At 38.4% G+C, this 22,779-nt stretch overlaps 1 protein-coding gene across 4 annotated transcripts in view; it reads right to left on the reverse strand.

Annotated features, from left to right (window-relative positions):
- Positions 1-2,409: 2,409 nt before the first annotated feature.
- The window catches only part of LUC7L (LUC7 like), a 74,963-nt gene continuing 54,593 nt past the window's right edge, over positions 2,410-22,779 (reverse strand). For 2 of the 4 annotated variants that reach the window (XM_068108972.2, XM_068108965.2), the window contains one exon: positions 2,410-2,901. In XM_068108972.2, the coding sequence (XP_067965073.2) occupies positions 2,826-2,901 (76 nt within the window). In that variant the 3' untranslated portion in view covers positions 2,410-2,825. The remainder of the gene's footprint in view (positions 2,902-22,779) is intronic. The other 2 variants (XR_010983459.2, XR_010983458.2) reach the window with 1 other exon arrangement.

Here is a 22,779-nt window from a genome sequence, read left to right on the forward strand (position 1 = left end):
GAGAGATCATTGATGAATGAATGAATGAATGATCGTTTTAAGGCCATTTTCCCCGCTAGAGCGGGGGTTGGCCTTGCGGGTCCCATGACAATCATGGTTCCCTGTTTGAGGCGATGTTTTTATGGCCGGATGCCATTCCTGGCGCCAACCCTTGGTCGCCTCTTACGATGCACAGGGATACGGTGTACCTATTCTAAACCGGGGTATACACCGGGATCATTCATCCCAGCAAGCTGGTACTCAATTTGCCGACCTCGGAAGGATGACAGGCTGAGTCAACCCCCCTGGTGTTAATTTAGCGATCGACCGGGATTCGAACCCAGGATCCTAGGATCCCAAGCCAGCACCCTAACCGCTACGCCAACACCAGGCTATCATTGATGTGGAGTTGATCAAATCCCAAGTTGATCACAAGAGAGATCATTGATGAAGATCAGGAAAAGGACTGGGCCCAGAACTCTGTCTTAAGGCACTCCAACCTTGACAAAGAGAGGAGATGAAAGGATTCTATTGAGATCCACACGTTGGCTACGAGAGTAGAGGAAGTCAGCAAGCCATGTGTGGAGTTGAGCTTGGATGCCATAGCCAGTTTGGAGAGCAAAGCGGGATGCCAGACTGTATCAAAAGCACGAGATATGTGCAGAGAAAGGTCCTGATCTCATGCTTGACATTTTTTCCCCAAAATAGCTTCACTTCTCCCACCCCGTCGTCCCTCCGTCCACATGCATTCGGATTTTGAAGTGTAGAGCGTCTGAGTATAAGCACATGGGTAGTGGCAGAATGCAAAAAATTGTAAGAGGGAAAGTGAAAGATAGAAATCAAGGGAGATGGGGGAATTAGAAAAGTTAACAACTGTGAGTGAAGAAAAAAACAAAAAAAAACAGAGCTAAAGACCTCGTCACTGGTGGCCAGATTATGCCAGGAAGTGACAGCACTTCCCCCAAGCTCAGTGGTGTGTGGTGTGTTGTGTGTGTGTTCTATTACGAGCCTTTACCAATCAGCATCCAGGACTCTGCCAAGAACATTCTAGATTGCACTGGCATGCCCCGCCCTCGCTAAGGGATTATACAAGCACTATGGGCATGGGCTCTTGAGCTCTTTTTTTGCCTGCCTACCTGCAGCCTGCTCTCTCGGCATGTGCGTTGGTGAACAATCTTAGCTCGAGGGGTGGCGTTCACATTGGTAGTTCGGGGCTGGAAGCCTTGGGGTGGACGGAGCGAGCGAAGCAATTAGGGCCAAACCAAGTTATGCTCACGTATGCCTTGTAGACTCTCACAATCTTTTCTGAGCTTTTTTTTTTTTTGTCATTCTTAAACGCACACACTTTCACATTTCCTCTTGCAACGTCCACATTACATGCGCCTCACCTGCACCTCTACACTCAATCCACCCGAGTCACCTCAGTATTTTTCATCATTGGTTCACGAAAGCACGACTGCTTTTGCCGGGTAAGTGAGATGCCGTGATCCTCGCACTGTCTCTAACGTCTGTTCTTTTCTCCCTCCGTGAATGGCTGCTGGGCATCCTGTACTGTGTAATAGTGACAGATAAGGCATAGGTTAAGGTTTTGGGTACTCCTGTCCACTTTCTTTCCCGCTTATAAATATCGCTGCACAATTCATTGTAGCGACCGTTTATACATTTTGATTTACATTCCCCCAATGTTCCCTTTGCATGCACCTTCCCCTCCCACAAACATTAAAGCCATCGAGTTCCCTCCCCCCATTTTGCATGATTCCACCTGTGCCTTGTAAAACACACTACATGGCCAAAAGTATGCGGACACCCCTTCTAATTAGTGGATTTGGCTGTTTCAGCCACACCCATTGCCGACAGGTATATATAATCAAGCACACAGCCATGCAATGCCCATAGACAAACATTGGCAGTAGAATGGGCCGTACTGAAGAGCTCAGTGACTTTCAACGTGGGACAGTCATAGGATGCCACCTTTGCAACAAGTCAGTTCGTCAAATTTCTGCACTGCGAGAGCTGCCCCGGTCAACTGCAAGTGCTGTTATTGTGAAGTGGAAACGTCTAGGAGAAACAACATCTCGGCTGCAAAGTGGTAGGCTACACAAGCTCACAGAATGGGACCGCCAAGTGCTGAAGTGCATAGTGCGTAAAAATCGTCAGTTCTTGGTTGCAACACTCACTACCGAGTTCCAAACTGCCTCGGGAAGCAACATCAGCACAACTGTTCGTCGGGAGCTTCATGAAATGGGTTCCATGGCCGAGCAGCCGCACACAAGCCTAATATCACCATGCGCAATGCCAAGCGTCGGCTAGAGTGATGTAAGGCTCGCTCCATTGGACTCTGGAGCAGTGGAAATGCGTTCTCTGGAATGATGAAATGTATACAAAAATAAATAATGAAGACCTTCCAACTGAGTCAAAACAGCAACAATAAAACATAATGTGGTTGGTTTTATTGAACAAAAGGTGATATACAAAGGCTACCTGCATGACAGCTTAAAGCAAACTAAGCATACGAAGGGACTCCAGCACAACTGCTGAACATGCATCACCCTTCACTGCCTGGTACACTGCACATGGCTATGAAACATCAAAAAGTTAACACGGCAGCAAATATTTGCCTTTATATGGAGAGAACGCAAAATCTCTACAGATACCAAGACTTTGAAAACATGATTAGGAGCAAACTAATTAACATAACAGTGAACATATAAGATGTACAGATTAAACAGCTAATTTTTAAACATTAAAAGCCACTTTAACAACCAAATAGTACGCTCAATAAACCCCCTCACCTTCCCCTTGCCCCCCCCCCCCCCTCCCAATCCCCATTTCCAATTTCTGCTCTTTTAGTCCCTTTCTTCAGAGCTTCCCTTGGAGCGGCCATTCGAGTCATACCGCCGCTCAGGATCCTTGGACTTGTCCCTGTCAAGGGTGGAAAAGTCGACACAGACATATGAGCCACAGATTCAAAGGCATGAAACTGTAAAACCGATTGGTTAACAAGGTACAGTATATACACTGAATGAACTAGGGCATGCCCGTACTATATATATATATCTAAAATTATATCCCCCCCCCCTCTATTTACATGAAATGGTTTGGTCCAAAGCGAACGGCTTGCGAGTACGGTGACAATCCCCCCCCTCTATTTACATGAAATGGTTTGGTCCAAAGCGAACGGCTTGCGGAGTTTGGTAAAGAAATCGCCATAGCGTGCACAAACGCGCAGGAAAGCGAAAGAATCGCAAATTAGTTTTAATTAGTTTTAAAACATAGTTTAACGGCAACATAGCGGCAACATCGTTTGCCAACGTGAAATAAATGAATACGCTCTCAAATGTGCCGTCCGAGGCAGAGTCTGTTCGCCACGTTCGGCACACGTGATAACTCGCTGCTCTCTGATTGGTTGAATCGTTTTTTGGACATAGCTCGGTAACTACTTGTCCGATTAATATGAAACCTTGAAAAGGCACATCCTCGGGTCCCCAGCAATATACCTGGCAAGTTTCAAGTATATCGGACCGGTAGTTGTCGAGAAACAGCGGTCGCATACACACAGACAGAGATTACTGGAATTATAGATAGATAACATTGCTAATTGCATTGCACCAAGCCTTGCACAGTTGAGGCTATCTTGGGGCAGACCACTCGTTACCACTGCCACCGAAGGTGGACAAGGCTTATGTATTCACCCATGTTTGTCTGTTTGTGAGCAGGATATCTCAAAGTTCTGGGCAGATTCGGACAAAACTTGGCGGAAAGGTTGTCGGTGTGACAAGGACGAATCAATTAAATTTTGGTGAAAAACCGGATACAATAATTTTAAAGTGATTCTTCACCGTTTGGAGATAGGGCCTGTGGAAGCAAAATTAATTTGCGTACTTAATTTGAGTAAATCAAGTGGATTTCCCTGAGCCTCGACCTTGCCATTGCAAATACGTAAACTTTATGAATACATGTATTAATCAGTGTTAACTGCATTCTATGAAATATATAACAATTATTTAGGCTCGTGTTAGAGGCAGGCATTCAGCTTGAACTATGATGTTATCTAGTTTTATAACCACGCAGCAAAATAAGCTCAATTAGAGAATAGGAGGATATAGTCCTTTGTTAGTCTGATCTTGTACAAATAGTATACTTTTTATATGATATGACTTTTCATATGACACCTATATACACATATATATGAAAAAGATTTAAAATATAGAACTTGTAACAATGATGTATAACCCTCAATGATTTAAACTTTCTCCAACCCTGTTTTTCTTAGAAGATTGAGAAAGAACCGATGTCTCCATGCACGCTAGGCATGCTATCTAAAAGAGCAGTAGGCTCTGTTTATTTTGTAAGATGTTTGAAATCTGTGTTTTCTTCACAACTTGAAATTCGTGGCCGAGAGAGGTGAAGATAACGAGGAAAAAAACTGACCCAATGAGTTGAAGAATCACGCAATGCTTGCTATCTCTTTGAACCTTATTTGACCTTCCTTCTTTGATCTCTGACCATAAACAGCCATGCTGCTGAAGATCGTGGAGAACCTGGTTCATTTCTTGTCTGAATGTGTGTAGAATGTAGCGTGGTGATTTCATTTTATTTGTGTAACTTGAAATTGAAGTGTATTCTGTAAATACCTTTGGTACCAGTGAATCTAGTACTCCCATGTATCATTAAATCAGCTTAAGGTCTTCTGAAACGAGTTTGGACAGTTAATTTCTTGAGTCTTGTCAAATCATTCAAGGCTAAATCAATTGAAAAATCCACAACAATTAATGGCGACCGTGACATTTGCTGACGCTAGAGCGATCTGGAGTGACAAGAAAGCAGGAAAGTGCGCGGAGGTAAATGCAAAGAGAAATTCAAAGGTAAAGGACAAATTCTGTGCCCTGTTGAAGCTGTCCTTCACCTCGCATGTACTGCAATCTCTTTCTTCTCACTCCACATCGTCTGGTAACGTATAAAAATAACCAATTGCTGATTTAAATGACCATGTATTGTGTAAAGTGTGTGTTTACCTGTTTATCTGTTCTTGTTCTTGTTTGCTTTATTATGTACAGGTGTAAAACCCTCTCGCAGATTGAGGTGTAATGTTCAATGATGTGTGATTTCTAGATCTGATTCGGTTTTGAGTGCACCGGGCTCTAAAAATGAGTGAAACAACTCTAATGTGTGTGATCTAGTGTGTGATCTGGTTCTGGCCATTTAAAGATTCGGTTCGTGGGTACACCGGACGTTTGATCGCGTGAAATACCCTGGTATGTTTGAGGTAGGGCAGATCTGGTTTCGACCGTTAAACACAGGTGTCCGCATTTTGTCGCGGTGGTTATAACTGTTTCACTCACTTGCTCTTGCTGCAGATGAAGGGGTGGTGAACAGTTATTTGGTGTACTGTGAAGTGAGTTGGCTGCTTATTTGTCACAGTAGGTGACAGTTGTATGTTTATTGCTTAGTGGTTTGCGTGTAAAGGAGATAAAGCACGACGTCTATTGTAAAACGTCTACATAACGTTATCTGCTAGTTGCAAAGCGCAACGTCTATTGTGAACATCTGCATAACGTTACCTGTTGGCCTATTTTCCAATTTTGGAACGTTGTCGAAGATTATGAATATAATCGATCTATTTGGTGTTAATTAATTGGCTGTCATATATTAAATACGAGAAACGAGCATAAATGTCACATGTGGTTGGCCATGGCGAGCAGTGGTCTTTGTTGAACACTAAAAATCTATTTACCACATTTCGTTAAAGTCCGTTCGCAATTTCTTGTTTGAATCGTTTCATCCTTGTTAAATACGCCACACCTCTGATAAATTCAGTCCGTATCTACAAACGAGTTTGAGAGATACAAACCTTTTTGGGCCCCATGCAAAATAAACTCTAAAAACAACGGGAGCTCTGTTAAGATTGACCGTCAACTGACAAAGACGAAAGAAAATGGCCAATTAGCCGAGCTATCACATGTCAGATCCGGTCTCGGTGTGGTTTCCGGTGAAATAAACGACTTATTTGAAAAAAAAATGGCATTTTATATGCTAGCTCATAAAATTAAGAGGGTATTGTGTGCAGGAATAACTTCCGTTGGTTCGGATTTTCATTGTTTACAACGAGAGATGAATAAATTGGCGGCAACATCTGAGGAGGGGGAGCAGGCGGTATACTAAAGGCCATAGTGGGCTGTGTATAGAGAACCGAAAATTTACCTTATAAATTGGAAAAAAAACACGCTCAAAATAATTTTTGTAACATTCATTCTGATATAACTGCATTAAAGAGTGTTTTAAGTTGATAATAATGAGTTAAGTTGATTTAAGTCTTAGGACTAGGAAGTGGTAATCGCGATCAAGAATCGCGATGTCCGGAAGCAACTTCCTCTTCATTGTCACGCTGTAGACTAAAATGATCTAGTACGTGTTTTCAGAATTCGTCTTTTCTGTAAAATGAAATCGAATCGTGTCATCGACGCGAGGTGAGGCGCTTTGTGGGAAGACAATCGCAAACCACTTGATGCCGTGCACGATATTTCCAGCACGGCCGTGGTGTTGGGCCGTGCCGTGGCGACATCCGCTCCTGCTCCCCACCGGCCCCTCTCCGCATCTCCGCCCCTGCTCCCCCACCCCACATCTCCACCCCCTACCACCCCTGCCCCCACGCAATGGTCTTTATGAAGAGATTTATGAAGCGAAAACCCTCTTTGTTCTACTTTGTATTTCAGAATTGATGTGCACCTCATCCAACCTCACTGTGAAACTTTGGTGGACAGGTTGTGTGTCTCAGAGGTTTATGGATGGATTTGGGTGTAATCTGGTGGACAGTAATGTGTAAGGAGACCGATAGACATCAGAGGTCAGCGTTGTGACATGGTGTAGACAGATGGGAAATTGCAATGTTTGTGCCATGGATGCAGTGTCCCAATTCTGGTAAAATTGGTATTTACACATCACTACAATTGATAGTGATGCATTTGGTGGTGATTAATTCTGGTAAATTTGGAATTGGTGGTGGTACAAAGATTGGTGCATATTGTAGAACACTCCGATGTGACGTGTCAAGGGTCAGTTTGGGAAGATAAAACGTTGAACATTTTGATACTGAAGAAATAAATTGAAGATTGAAACAAGATTGTAATTCTATGAGACAAAGTATAGACGAATTTTTATTTCACTTCTAAATTTGTTGTGGACATGGACCTGTGTATCTTAAAATTGTGGACAAGATTACATAAAATTTTGGTGGACAAAAGTGGGTGTGATTCAACTGTTTAAGGATGTAAGGTAAAATTGAATTGTGGAATTAATTGTTTCAATGAGTAATCTTTCACCATGGAAAGGGTGACAAGACATGGGATTTTAATGGGATTTGTAATGGGATTTGGATGAGTTAAATATAAAAGATGTTTTACTTTTTGCCAAGAAAAAGTGACAATTATCTGAGGAGTCACCTCGGGCCAAACTTTGACCTTTGACGGCAGATAATTGTGTTCTGACAGCAGAAGACTTCCAAATAATATTTATGGCTGGATTGCTTCAAGGGAAAATGACATACTATTTGTTTTAATAGCTGAAGGGATTATAAAATTGCTATGAGATGAAATTATATTTTGGTGTTGGTGTAACAGTAATTACCTAGAAAAAAAATATCTGAAGAGTTACGGACATAATTTAGGCAAAATATGGTAAAGTAGTTGTTGACATTCCAGGCACATTTCAGAATGCTTGTTGATGTTTTTTAAAATTTCAAAGTCAAATTTTTACACCTTCCCCACATCGAGTTTAAGACTCCACAGCTACATTTACTTTAGGAGAGTCATATAGGACTCCCGGATAAATGGAAGTTGAAGGAAATAAGAAATGGGGATCACATGATTTCACCCATATCTAACAGGACTTTATAATGTTAATCTTTCTGTGTCACTAATAAAGCACAGAACATAAACAATAATTGTTTTTTTAAAGGAATATAGTACTGATGAAATCTCCATGTTCTCCACATGTAGCTTGGTTGAAAAACGGATGAAGATGAAAATTGACGATTATTGGGAGAATGTTGATGGGTCGAACTCTGTGAAATTGTTATTAAGTCACAGGTAGAGGTTACTAGGAAACTAGTTGTTACTAGGTAACAACAGTACAGACAGCCAAGCAAAATGGGTATGAAGACGTTGACCAACCACGATGTTGCGTATCTTTGTTGATGTTGTGGCCTTGTTTGTTTCAATTACGGTAGGAATTAATAGGATTGCTATTAAATGAGATTTTTTCAAATGGATGTTAAAGCGACGAAGAGTTGTATGAGATTATAATGTCATATAGCGATATCATGGCAAAGCTAATGTTAATTGTTGGATGGCAGAGGTAATGGTGCAGTTTAATGTTCACACTGTTTGGGAAAATAATGCTCTATGCAACATGATCCTAAAAATAACCCATCCCGACATCTAAGGATCAGGGAGGGAAGGAATGGAAAATTTGGGGTATTAAAGTTACGAAACTCAAAATATCTAGGTTTGGATGTACAGTCATTGAAAAAAATAAATTGAATATGATAAAGGTTCCAGATATCTCTGTATACGAGGCATTCTTATGGGGTTAAAATTATTATTTTTTTGAATAAAGGTGCATTCATGAGGAAAGAAATTTTTGTCTGTTGAAATAATAGTTGTAAAGAAGAGGTGGTATTCTTCATCATTGAGAAATCGAGCGAAGGGCAATGTTAAATAAGCTATTTGGAAAATTGGCAAATAAATTGATTAAAATAATGAGGATAAGCCAATTAGATTTTGATTCAATTCTGAATCCAGATCCGGCCCAACTTTGGGATACAAAATTGATAAGGACTATGTATTATTATGATGTTGTTTAAGTACGAAAGGTGTGTGGTCACAAATTCAAAGGCAATGGAAGATATATCTTTGGGAAGTTTGCAAAATTTGTGAGGGATCTTGCATGGGTCGAGCAAAGCATTTTTTCAGTTTATTGGAAGTTGGATTTTGTAAAGTGTATACAACCGTGTTGTGAAGATATGAACATATATATGGTTTAATGTAACCACAGTAGAAAATAATATACAGATTTGGAACATTTTGTAAACTTTTGAATAATGAGAAAATTCATAAAATTCATTTTTTTTATTTATGTAATGGAAAATATTTGGGTTACAAGTGGAGAAGCATGTTTGAAATTACGATCCAGTGGATGGTCAATCATTAGTACTGTATGTTTTATCACAATAGATATGCTAAGATATTGTGTTATGATTAATGATATGAACGAGATGAAGTAGTGAACCTTAAAAAGGGAGGAAAAAACACAAATTTTATGAACTATTGAGCGTGCTGTTACGTAGTTTAAAATAAAAAACGTGATGTTACGTGCACTAACACCATACACTTTTTATAACTTGGGACATCTACATACCGGTGCCATTTGTATTCACTAGTTAAAGTGGAAGTATGAAATTGTAAAATGTGATGATAAAACTAGGTTATTTTTTTTCTTGTAAAAATAATAAAAATAAAGGGGGAGTATCCAGTAAAAGGATGTTCAAGTGAACTTTGTGCTGTGAAAAGAATGTCAAGTTAATGTAAGTGTTTTGTTTGATCAATTTTGTTCAATTTGTGTTCAAATGATCAGTTTTATCACAATTCATAAAAAATGATGAAGGGCTGCTCCAATTAATTGAATGAAATGAGTAATCTTGAACCAGAAGGAAAACATGGCCTCACTGAAGGAAGAGTGGAATTATGTGATTTACAGTATTTTTTAGTGAGTAGTGTGGATTTTTATAAGGTGAACTAGAACGCCACTCAGTAGAGCGCACACTCCCGCCGTGGGTCAAGTTGGAATAGTACGATTTCGCAAAAGTTTGAGGGAGTAGTTCAGTGACAACACAAGACAAGACAACACAAGACAGACACTGCAAAGATATATATTTAGAATATATAGAAAATATAAAAAAAAACAAGGCAATGTCACTTACATTTTCAGATTCAGCGTTCAATTCTATATAAGTGAGTGTATTTTGAGGCATGTGTGACTTCAAATAAAATTGTAAGCCAGGAAAACGTTCGTTTCATTCCTTAGGGATACAACATGTAAAACTGGCCCAAACGTCAAAACAAAACTTGCTCATTTTAAGTCGTACAAGCTAATGCAACCACTCATTCTTCTGGGAAGAATCCCGTGCACATGCTTGTCACACTTATAACTCACCTAAGTCTTTATAAGTTCATCAAATACTGACACCACGATTGACATTCGCTGAGGTAAATGTTGATATCTCTTCTGAGGTAAAAAAAAAAAAAAAAGTTTTAAAGCATTATACGTATCAAACGATACATTTTATGAAACGGGGAAACCTAATACACACTTTGGTGGTTTTAAAATGACAGAATATGTCTTTACTAGAAAAAGAAAAAAAAAACCTTGAAGACGACGCTGCTAGCAAAATACACCGCTCCAACGCATAACCACGAGTTTAAACTACATTGACAACAAATATGAAAACTATTTTCATATCACAATGTTAAATATAGAATATACAGAAGATAATGTTAAAAAAAAATGAGCCCTATCTTCCAATGGTAAACAATCCTTCAAAAGATTCCTGGATCCAGAATAATATCCTGAGCTTCACCAAAAACTAATCAATTCTTCCTTATCCCAAGAGCAATCATCCCATCAACTTTCATCCAAATCCGTTCAGAACTTTTCCAGATATCTTGTTCACAATCACACACACACAATCACACACACACAATCACACACACACAATCACACACACACAATCACACACACACAATCACACACACACAATCACACACACACAATCACACACACACAATCACACACACACAATCACACACACACAATCACACACACACAATCACACACACACAATCACACACACACAATCACACACACACACACACACCACACACGATCGAATGCATTACTCCCTCGCGGGAGTAATAAAAAGGGAAGGAAACAGTGCCCTTGGGGCATGCACCTGTTACATATTCATGCACCTGTTCCATAGGTATATGCATAGGAAACTGCTATCTGTCCATTGAATGTTTGGACTGTTACGGATGAGAAGTACAGTGATATGGTAATCGTTGTTGGGATGTCACGAGGTTATTTCTGGGATTGTACGTTATTTGAGATCTAGTGGGATTAATGTGTATGTCAGGAACATTTTGAAAAGAAATATGGATATATGGCATTACTAAAATAAAACCAAGCAATTGAGAGTTCTTGGGTTCATGGGATATAAATTGTAGAAATATAAAGGCAATGTACAGGGAATGTGACGTGTTGTTTTTGGAACAAACATGTGGGTTAAAATAATTGGCTATGATTATTTATATGAATAATGGACTGTTCCATGGCTAGAGAAAATGGTTGATCTTGGCAACAGATGTTGTAAAATAAAAAATAAAAAAATGAATGTGAGATAATAAAAATAATGTGAAAAAAAATTAAGGATGGGAAAAATGAGGCCTATTATAAACAAACATTCAGGTTGATAAATTGAGGCCTATTATTTTTGTTTGTTTTATTTGTTATAAAATAAAGAAAAAAGGGAGGCAAGGATGATTTCAAGGAATTATGTGCTGAAAGTAATGTGAAACATACACCGATGGGTTTTTTTGGGAAATTGATACAAAGGAAATCTGTGATAATTATGATAAAAATACATAAATGGTTAATTTTGGATTTATGCTTTGATTTGATTTGGAAATAATATGAAATATGAAATGAATATGAATATATGAAAGTAAGGTTGATGAAAGAAGACAAATTATTTAAAAGTTACAGTAATGATTGATTTCCTTCTCACCTTGTGGTGAAAGGACCACATGATTATGCAAATGTTCATTGAATACATGATAAGATTTGAGATTTCTGGGTGATAGAATTTGGGGTATTTTGTTTTGTTAAAAAAAAGAGAAAAACAATTTTGAAGATTTATTGAATACTTGAATATGTACTTTGGTTATGCTCAAAACATGTACACCCCTGATTTAATGTTTTGTTCAGGCATTACACATGAAATATAATCTTTCAAATGTTCTAGGAGAACCTGTGAACCAATGTAAATTGTTATAAGGTAGGACATAATCGGGATATTGATCACAGTCAGTTATAATGCGTTAATTCCATGTTTTTAAAATGCTTCTGCTTGATCCAGAGTGTCGGAAACAGGCTAATCAAAAAAGAAGCTTTTGGAAGAGTTGATCAGTGAATTTGGCTGGCTCAAGATGAAATTATAATGCCATACACCTCCAAAACATGGAAAGACACTTTCCTTTGGAAAATTGAAAATTGTGGTTCACTTACCTTCACAGGAGTTTCAAGACGACCATTTGCCTGCACCACATTAGTAGTGTATATATGTTGCTTCTGGGACACTCATTTTCCCATTGACTTACATGTTAATTTTCCTCTTAACCTCATTGCCCATTAACACCTCTATTTCTCCCACCCTCATCTTTATGAACCTTTTGTCTATAGTACCTATCCTTAATGTTGTTCATTAGACCACTCAAACACTACAAATATTTGTTTTCCCTTATAGACCTATAATCCTTCTTCTACATATCATCTGGCAGATTATCTTTGACCCACTCAAACATCGACCCATTCACTTACATGTTAATTTTCCTCTCACCTCTTTACAAACCTTTTAGCCTTTTGACACCTATCCTTAATGTTGTTCATTAGACCACTCAAACAATGATTCCCCCTTGGTCTTATGGTACTCTTACTATCAATGATCCCGAGTAGACCACTCAAACATTGATCCTACAAATATTTGTTTATGCGTGGGAAATAATTTAATTCTCTTGCTACTCCCTTCACCATCTAATATATAAACAAAAAAGATGTTTGAGTTTGGTTCTTTATTAAGATATTTTAACTGAGCTAAGATAAAATGGTAAACCTCCCTCAATGTTCTTGTTTGAGCGCCTCGTGCCGCCCACTTTTTGGTAAGCACCGCCCACTTTTGGTAAGCCCCACCCACTTTTTTGCTAAGCTCCGCCCACTTTTTGGTAAGCTCCGCCCAGGTTTTACTACGCCCCGCCCCTTTTTGTTAACCCCACCCACTTTATAAACTCTGCCATTGTATCATTTTCAGTTAAGACATTACATCATTTTCAGGGAATTTCCATCACATCATTTCCAGTTAAGACATGCCCAGGGAATTTCCACAGGAAATGACACACCCAGTCCTTATAAAAGGCACCGACCACACAGGCTTTTTCAAACACGCTTTCTGCTTCACTTGAGAATGGACTACTATGCCGAAATGGATTGGGATAACTTTGCTATTCCTTGGAGTCCTACGACCTGTGGAGAACTCAACCTTCAGATTGATGAACTGGACTCGAACCTCTTATCAATGGAGGTAAGTTTGTTTATTTATTTATTTAATTAATTAATTATTGAATTATTTATTTTAATTTTTTTTTTTTTAGATGAGACTCGTGTAAGAGTTAACAAAGTTTATTTTAATATTCATAGAGCTTGATTTATACAAATAAAAATATTGTAGTAAATTAATACATTGTTATTTTCTTTCACAGGAAATTGTATCTGAGATACGAAATGAAAATTCTGCTTTTAACACAACTTGGGATGAAGTTATTTTTTTGTTTGAAGACATTTTGAACAACCAAGACCCCCAGAACGAGTTCTACCTTGATGACCCAGCCAAAGAGTTATACCTTGGAGATCCACAAAATCCTGAAAAAGAGTTTTACCATGATGATACTTGTTGTGAGTTATCAAAACAAAACCCACTGAACAAGTTCTACCTTGATGAGCCAGAATACAAGTCATACATTGGAGACCCACAAATTTCTGAAAATTGGGAAAGGGGAGTTCTCCCTGATGGTCCGCAGTTATACTATGTGAGACACATCATAGAAACCCTAAAAAATTGGGCAAGGAGAGTTCTCCCTGATGGTCCGCAGTTATACTATGTGAGACACATCATAGAAACCCTAAAAAATTGGGAAAGGGAAGTTTTCCCTGATGGTCCGCAGTTATACTATGTGAGACTTATCACGGAAACCCCCAATATTTCTGAAAATTGTAGTTCTACCTTGGAGACTTGGAAAGATGGTTATATTTTTGGAGACTCGGAATGGGGGTTTTGTTTTGATGACTCGGAATGTGATACCTATCTTGGAGGCTCAACAGGAATGTGGTTATACCGTGGGAACATGGAAAGTTGGTTTTATTTTTGAGACTCTACCTTTGGGGTCCATCTTGGAGACTCTTTGGATTCTAAAGCAATGAACAATGTTCTTTGTTTAATGACGCTTGATTTAAGCAATATCAAGAAAGTTCGAGGAAGAAAATACTGGAAAATTCTTTCTTCCCATTTCTACTTCTTCAAACTTGAAAGCCTTGAAAGACAGAATTTGAGGAAGAGGAAAAAAAAAAAATACGTATGTTTTAAAAAGAAAAAACAGATTATGTTAGGGTTTGGGTGGGATTTTGAATGTGAGGGTTAGGGATGGGGTTGGGTTAGGGATGGGGTTGGGTTAGGGATGGGGTTGGGTTCGGGATGGGGTTGGGTTAGGGTTTGTATATTATTATGACTCACTCACACACAAAAGTTAAGCTCCAACTGAAAAGTTGAGGGATTCTGTGTTTGGGGTTCACAGATCTCAAGAACGTATCCCCATTGCACACACAAAAGTTAAGCCCCAACTGAAAAGTTGAGGGATTCTGTGTTTGGGGTTCACAGATTTAAAAACGTATCCCCATTATACACACACAAAAGTTAAGCCCCAACTGAAAAGTTGTGGGATTCTGTGTTTGGGGTTCACAGATTTAAAAACGTATCCCCATTATACACACACAAAAGTTAATCCCCAACTGAAAAGTTGTGGGATTCTGTGTTTGGGGTTCACAGATTTAAAAACGTATCCCCATTATACACACACAAAAGTTAAGCCCCAACTAAAAAGTTGTGGGATTCTGTGTTTGGGGTTCACAGATTTAAAAACGTATCCCCATTACATTTTATTTATTTATTTATTATTTTCAAGGGTACTATTTGCTTACTTGTGTTTTTTGTAATTCTTGCGAGTAAAATGAACCCAAGATTTCTTCTCCATTTAAATCATATAATTTGTAGGTCCAAGGGACTGTATCCATCACATCAATGATTTTAAATAATTCACGAGTCCATTTTTGTGTATAACCTTTCTCAAAATGACTTTTCCATTTGTATATTCTTACAATATCACCAACTTTAAACTTGGGCTTTCTCAAATTAATCTCCTTTTCATATTCTAATTTTGTAAATGTTTCCGATGGTTTTGATTTTGTTGATGAATGAACTGTATTATTGTAATTATCTACAATATCCTGAATTAAATACACCCATTTTTGAGAACCGAGTTGTGCGAATTTTTTATATAGTCTCTCTTTCAAAGTACGATTAAAACGCTCAATAACAACTGCTTTTCCTTCATTAAAGGTGCTGTATAATTTAATACCCTCCCCCTTAAGAAATTTCATAAATATTTTGTTATAGAACTCTGTTCCTTCATCAGTCCATAACTTCTTTGGTTTCCTTTTATTCCTATCAAATATTCGCTTAAAGGCTAACAATAAAGTATCACCTCTCTTATTTTTCAAAGGAACAACCCAGGCAAATCTACTCCTCAAATCAATAACGGTTAAAGCATACCTGTATCCCTTATCATTATTTAGTTCGATTAAATCAGCGGACCATATGTGGTCGGTGTATTTAGAATAAACTTTCCTTCATTTAAACTTTGTGATTATAGGTTTATGTAATTCATTAGCCAAAAGCTCCTCAGTCTTGATAACATCATTGGAGTTTAATCGTTTTGTGGGAAATAACCAAGACCAAGTTTCAATTTAGCACTTATCATTTTTTTCACAATAAACCTATCAACTTTCTCTCTCAATGTAGGATTTCGTATCAAGGACAAATTATACAACATTTCTCTGTCTGCTTCATGTTTTTCATCCAATGTAGTGGTATTCCCATAAGCAATATCATGCTTCATACACACTTCATCAACCCTATTTATCGGCTTGGACCAAGGTTTAGGATTGTCAGCCTCATCTAATCTTTTATCCAGGTTTGTTCCAGGACCACAGAAAGAATATCCAGGTAGATGTAGTTCCCCAGGAATTCCAGTTGTTGTAAATTTACTTCCTGACAGAAACTTTTGTATGTCTCCTCCACTTTTAGGAGAGATGAATTGGCACTTTTTAGAGCCACACACTTCACATATTCCTTTTTGATAAACTCTATTATTTTTAGCTTTAACATAAGAGATATTTTTAGATTTGGTTTTCTTTTTACATTTGAGACAATAACTCATATTTATTTATCAGAAAAATTCCGAAAGAGTATCAAAACCTTTTTGGTTTTCAACATATACATTTCTATCTCAATTTTTAAAACATAAAGAATCCTTAGGAATGCCTTCACTCTCTCCTCAATTTATTTACAAATAAAAACTAACTGAAGTCAATAACACCAACATCATCAACTATATGACCTTTGTCTTCTTCATGTAAATCTCCTCGCTGAACTCATCTCAACCATTTTTAAAATCATTATCTTAGTAAGAGTTGTTAATTCTTTATTTTCCTCTTCGGTGCGTTGAGATTGATTTATTTGCTGTAATACACTCAATCTTTTACGAATCTCACTGATTTCCATCTTTTTATATTTTTCCTCCCTCTCTCTTTGCTCCCTTTCCTCCCTCTCCTCCTACTTTTTCTCCCTCTCCTCCTTCTCCTTTTTCTCTCTTTCCTCCTTCTCCCCTTTTCTCTCTTTCCTCCTTCTCCCTTTTCTCCCTCTCCTCCTTCTCCTCCTTCTCCTTCTCCTTTTTCTCCCTCTCCTCCTTCTCCCTTTTCTCTTTCCTCCTTCTCCCTTTTCTCCCTCTCCTCCTTCTCCCTTTCCTCCTTCTCCTTTTTCTCCCTTTTCTCCTCCTTTTTCTCCCTTTCCTCCTCCTTTTTCTCTCTTTCCTCCTTCTCTTCTTCAACTCCTTCCTCATCCCTTGCTACCCTTGAGTTTGAGCCCCAAAGAATATTATACATATACTCATCTGGATTTTGAGATATTCTTGTATCTATAATTATTTTTCTCATAATAGGATACCAATAAGATTTGTTGATGATTTCTAAAAGAGTTTTATATTTCATAACTTTGAGAAGTTCATTTTTATTTAATATTTTAAACAAGTCTCTATTTGTGGGTTTAACAATATCAGTACAAGGCCAGTTTTTAATGACAAAATTCCCATGTATATGCTCCACATCATAAGGTATGTAATACCGAGCACCCTTTTCTTGTAGGTATCCTTGAATACAAAAATTATAATTCTCTTGTAGTCTTCTTCCTGCCATTTATGTATCAGAAATATATGTGAGATTAATATTATGACAGGTAATACCACCCCATCTTCCCACTACCAAATCGGTTTGTATTCCTCGGCTTTCTATCCTTATCTCATTACCTTCCTTCTTTGTCATGCTAACCATCGCTATACTATCATATATTTTTCTTTTCTTAAAACCATGTATTTGTTGTTTATTAATTGTACTTCCACATAAATCCTTTTCCTCACCAAGCGGATAATATTCCTCTTTACGAGTGATTAAAATCATGTAGGTCTTCTATGTTTATTGAAAAAGACCAATTATACCCTAAATCAGGCATATCATACCCCCATTTATTAACTCGCATATTAACTATATGTCCTTCTTTATAAAATTCAATTGTAAGCAGGTAGTTAAATTCAATGAGGAAAGGTGTATGGTCAGTATAACCAGGTGTTGTGGTTGTAAATTTTACTTGTTTAACAAAACGTGCTGTTTTCTTTAAAAATATATATTGTGATAAATCACTATCTAATTAAGTCATTCGCATCTGTAGGGTTTGCATAATTGATTAATTTATAAGTATTCTTCATATTAATATTTTTCCTTATACTATATTTTTGTTGTTCAGCCTGTGCCTTTGTATAATAATTTGATAAATCAATATCCTGAGAGGATTCTCCAAAGATAGAACCATCTTTTCCAACATAAGTCATTTATATTAGATTAAAAATGATATCATAAAAATTTTCATTATTGTTGAGTTTAAATAATACATATAAACATAATTGACCACAACATTTAGAATTAATTTCTTGAACTTGAAATGTTTGATAAACACCATTCTGTAAGAATTGTATTACTTCAACAGGCGGTGGCATACCATAACTATCAAAATAATATTTATCCTGACTATTATGAATACAAACCCAATGAGAACCATTCTGTGTGTCTAAATTCATAATAATATTCTTTGTATTCTTATTTATATGTATTAATTCATCTCTCATACAAATAACCACATTATCAATTTTTTGTGTTTTACAATACTTAGCTAGTTCTATATTTGACGTTGTATTCTTTCCAAATTGTTTAAACCATTTATCCATTTATTTATGAGAAAAATACAATCCATTACCCCGTTTAGTTAGTTTAACACCCGCTTGAGCGATAGAGGCAAGCATATCTCCAACCAACAATCTAGCTTTATCAGGTAGACTTTCAAGTTTTTGAGCAAAATCTACAATTACACCACTTCCACTAATTTGTTTCTCCAACTCCTTGTTATGTCTTTCCAATTCTTTTTGAGCTTTTAGTTGTGCCTTCCTTTCGTTAGCAGTTTTTACCGCTGCTGAAATACCACCAGTCAATGCTCCCGCCGCACTTACACCAGCAAATAAAGGAATTAGAAACGGGAGAAATCCTCCCTCTTGTATTGAATATTTCTTTAACATAGGTTTTGTCATTTTAATTTTAAGTGAACCAGTATCATTTAGTGTTTTTACTTGTGTGTGTGTGAGTAAAACATCAATTCTTACAGCTCCTTTTCTTTGAATTGTATTAACATTAATAATACAAGGCTTTTGATTTTGAATAAAAGATGTTAATTTATTAAGATTGATTTGATTAACATATACCCCTACCATTTATTTATGAGAAAAAACCTATGTGATATTAATCATAACACCATTATCTGTATTAATCTGTAATTCTGTTTCCTCCAAAAGCAAACAATAAGCATCAACTTCTTCATTCTCTCCTCTTTCAATGTATAGAGAAGTATCCACTCTATTAGACTTTATAGTTTCCTTTTGAGAACTCAGGTCAATTGCGTAGATTGTATAAAGTTTTTGAAACGCAACCATATCCAAAATAGGCTCATTATTACCGTTGCTTTCACACACCTTTTGGTAAGACTTGTCGGCTTCCACATAATCATTTTTTTCCCAATCAATTTCCAATCTATCTCGCGGATAAAATGTACCATCAAGAGAAACCCAAAGTTGTTTCACCTTAGCATTATCACTCAGCGCATTATTCTTATCAGTACCTTCATCTCCATCTGGTTTCTTAAAAATGAGCCATAGGTATCGTGGCTTTCCTTGAACACCACCTAAATTCCAAGTGTAGGTAGTGTGTTCCAGTTTAACGTGTTGACATCTTCTTTTAAGGTATGATACATTTAGTGGTTTCTTTGAGTTAAGTCTTCTATTTAACATCTCTTCCGTTTTAAGATTAGGAGTATATTCACTAATATACCAACACAAATCATTAATAACAAATTTATTATTATCACCAAAAGCATTTTGAGCCCCAAAAAGCAATCTATTTACATTATCATTCCTTTGTAGTTGAAATCTAATTTTAAGCCCATACAAAACTTTATCATAATCACAAAATCCAAATATACCTTTAAGAGGTACTGCTACGGTAAAACTATTCTCTGCTTTTGTATCATCATTATACATTGACTTCCTTTGACTATAACCAGGGTCAGCATTTGTTCCCGTTGACATATCAGGAATAAAACCTTCAACAGCTCCCTTACCCATTCTATCACTAAACGAATACAGTGTAAATTTCATCATTTCAGATGTAGCAGAGACATAATCAACTGCTTCAACCTTCCGTTTGACTTCCGTTTCCGGTCTTGCTGGCGATGGTTCGTTTTTTCGCAGCTCCACACGCTCTCCATCGAAATCGAAGTTAAGTAATTGTTCCCATTTGTATTTTCGTTATAACTGTATTTCTTTTATGGTGTATGTACGTATATTGTCCCGTCAAAGATTTTCGGTGCAAATCTTTCATACCTGTATTGAAAATCGTGTTAATTTGTGTCGTCTTGAGGCCTTGTACAGTGTACACTGTACAACCTTGAGGCTTTGTTTTTCTCTCAGCGCCTGTCGTTTGTGATCCAATAACTTTCGTTCTCTGTTTTCGCAGTCTTTCCACCCCAAAGCCTACTTCCTTATGTAAATCTCAACTCAAAAAAACAACAAAAAAAGACATTACCTTCTCTGTGCTCATTCGTTTATTCATTCTTATTCGTTCGTTCGTTCTTCGACCACGTGTTTCTCCCCCATTTCCCCAGATAGATTGTCAAATTTCAACTCGTTATTTTATCGTCCATGCGATATTGTTTGATTATAGTTAGTTTTGGTTTGAATTTCCTGTAACTCGTAATTAATTAATCGTGTTCTGCTCCTCGTGTGTGGCCTTGTAGTTGTACCCCCGTCGGTGTTTTGTTAACTTAAGCGTGTTTTGCTTGGCTCTTGGTTTTTTCCCTTCTACCCCGAACATAATACTGTCTAACGTTCTAAATCCCCACCCCCCCCCCCCCCCAAAAAACAAAAAAAACAAAAACATTTATTTTATTTTCTCCACGTGTACTGTTGGCTCATCCTGTATTTTCTGTCCAGGTGTGCTGTTCGCCCCACCCCCATTATCTCCTTGCCATCCACCGTTTGCCCTTCACGTGACTCGTGGTGGTCCCTCTCGGCTCTCCCCCCATTGGTATTTTTGTGCATATAAGATTGTTCATAGTTCTGTTTAAATATTATTTAAATATGTTTAACCTTTCCCCTTCTGTTTTTTATTCAGTGGTATATTACAACACGCTGTTTTTCTTCCTATTTAAAAGGCTTTTCTCAATTTCCTCTCCAACTCATTCCACTTCAAAAAAAAGAAATTCAATATCTTATACGTCTCCCTCACTACATGGTCTAAATTCACATTCATTCCATCCCTCCTCCATCGTTCTGAATCGGATTGCTAACTTGAAAATCACAACAAACCGAATTTGTTATCAATGTTCGTCTTTCATTAATCATCCACTTTCTAAACTCCCCTCTTGCCCCTCCCATCCAAATCCCCCCCCTTGCACCTACACTCCGAAACTTCCCCCTTGCCCCTCCACTCCTGAACTCCCCCCTTGCCCTTCCCCTCCTAAACTTCCCCTTTGCCCCTCCCCTCCTAATCCCCCCCCTTGCCCCTCCACTCCTGATCTCCCCCCTTTCCCCTTCCCTCCAAAACTCCCCCCTTGCCCCTCCCCTCCTAAACTCCCCCCTCACTCCTCCCCTTCAAAACTCCCCCCCAATCCCTCCCATTCAATTCTCCCCCCATACCATTCCTCTCCAATTCTCTCTCCTCCCCCCTCCTCCTCCAAGCTGCCTCCTCCCCACTTCGTCTCCCTTCTATCTCATACCTCCACCCCCCCAAACCTTCTACTTTCCTCTGCCCCCCCTCAAACAACCCCTCACTGTGCCGCATCCCTTCACCATCAAACCTTTCATCCTCCTCATCCTTCCCTTTCTTGGAACTCTTCTGCAACATCTGAAACACTATCAACTGCTCTCCCTACCTCCCCCTCTCATCCTTCATCTTACCCTACTCCTCCCCTCCCCTGTCCTGTACCCGATGCTCCCCCTCTCTCTTCATTAACGGTATGGACCTCAAACATCCGGGGCCTTCGCTCAAACCTGACTGATCTCTCCATACAGGTTGCTTCTGACAATCCAGACTTGATCTGCTTAACAGAGACTTTCCTCCTTCAAGATGTCTCTGATTCCTTAATATCTCTTCCTGGTTACTCCCTCCTCCGGTATGATAGACCTGAGCCTCGGCCTGGTGGTGGGGTGGCTATCTTTGTCAAAAACTCTCTTCCTCACTCTCCTTGCACTGCTCTCTTTCCTCCTCACCCGCAGGAGTACCTCTGGTTACGGCTTCCTCTCCGCTCCCACCTTTTGTTCATACTAGGGCATGCCCGTACTATATATATATCTAAAATTATATCCCCCCCCTCTATTTACATGAAATGGTTTGGTCCATTCGCAAAGCCAAAGCGAACGGCTTGCGAGTACGGTAGAACCCCCCCCCCCCCTCTATTTACATGAAATGGTTTGGTCCATTCGCAAAGCCAAAGCGAACGGCGAACGGCTAAATCGCCATAGCTCGGTAGCTCGCTGCTCTCTGATTGGTCGAATCGTTTTTTGGACATAGCTCGGTAACTACTTGTCCGATTAATATGAAACCTTGAAAAGGCACATCCTCGGGTCCCCAGCAATATACCTGGCAAGTTTCAAGTATATCGGACCGGTAGTTGTCGAGAAACAGCGGTCGCATACACACAGAGATTAGTGGAATTATAGATAGATGTGTTCTGTACCGTCCCCCAAACAGTGATGACTCCATCTACATTTCAATGTCTGACAACATGGACCAACTTCTATCCACTCATCCCAACTCTCTCTTCCTCATATGTGGTGACTTCAACTGTCATCATGCCACCTGGTTGGGTGTGGGTTCCTCTCTCACTAGTCATGGCACCTCAGCAAAGGACTTCTGTGACTCACTGGGATTGACACAATCTGTCAATTTCCCGACCCGGATCTCAGCCAATGGAGTATCTTCTCTTCTAGA

This window comes from Myxine glutinosa, chromosome 1 (assembly GCF_964187855.1).
Source record: "Myxine glutinosa chromosome 1, kmMyxGlut1.1, whole genome shotgun sequence".
NCBI lineage: Eukaryota > Metazoa > Chordata > Myxini > Myxiniformes > Myxinidae > Myxine > Myxine glutinosa.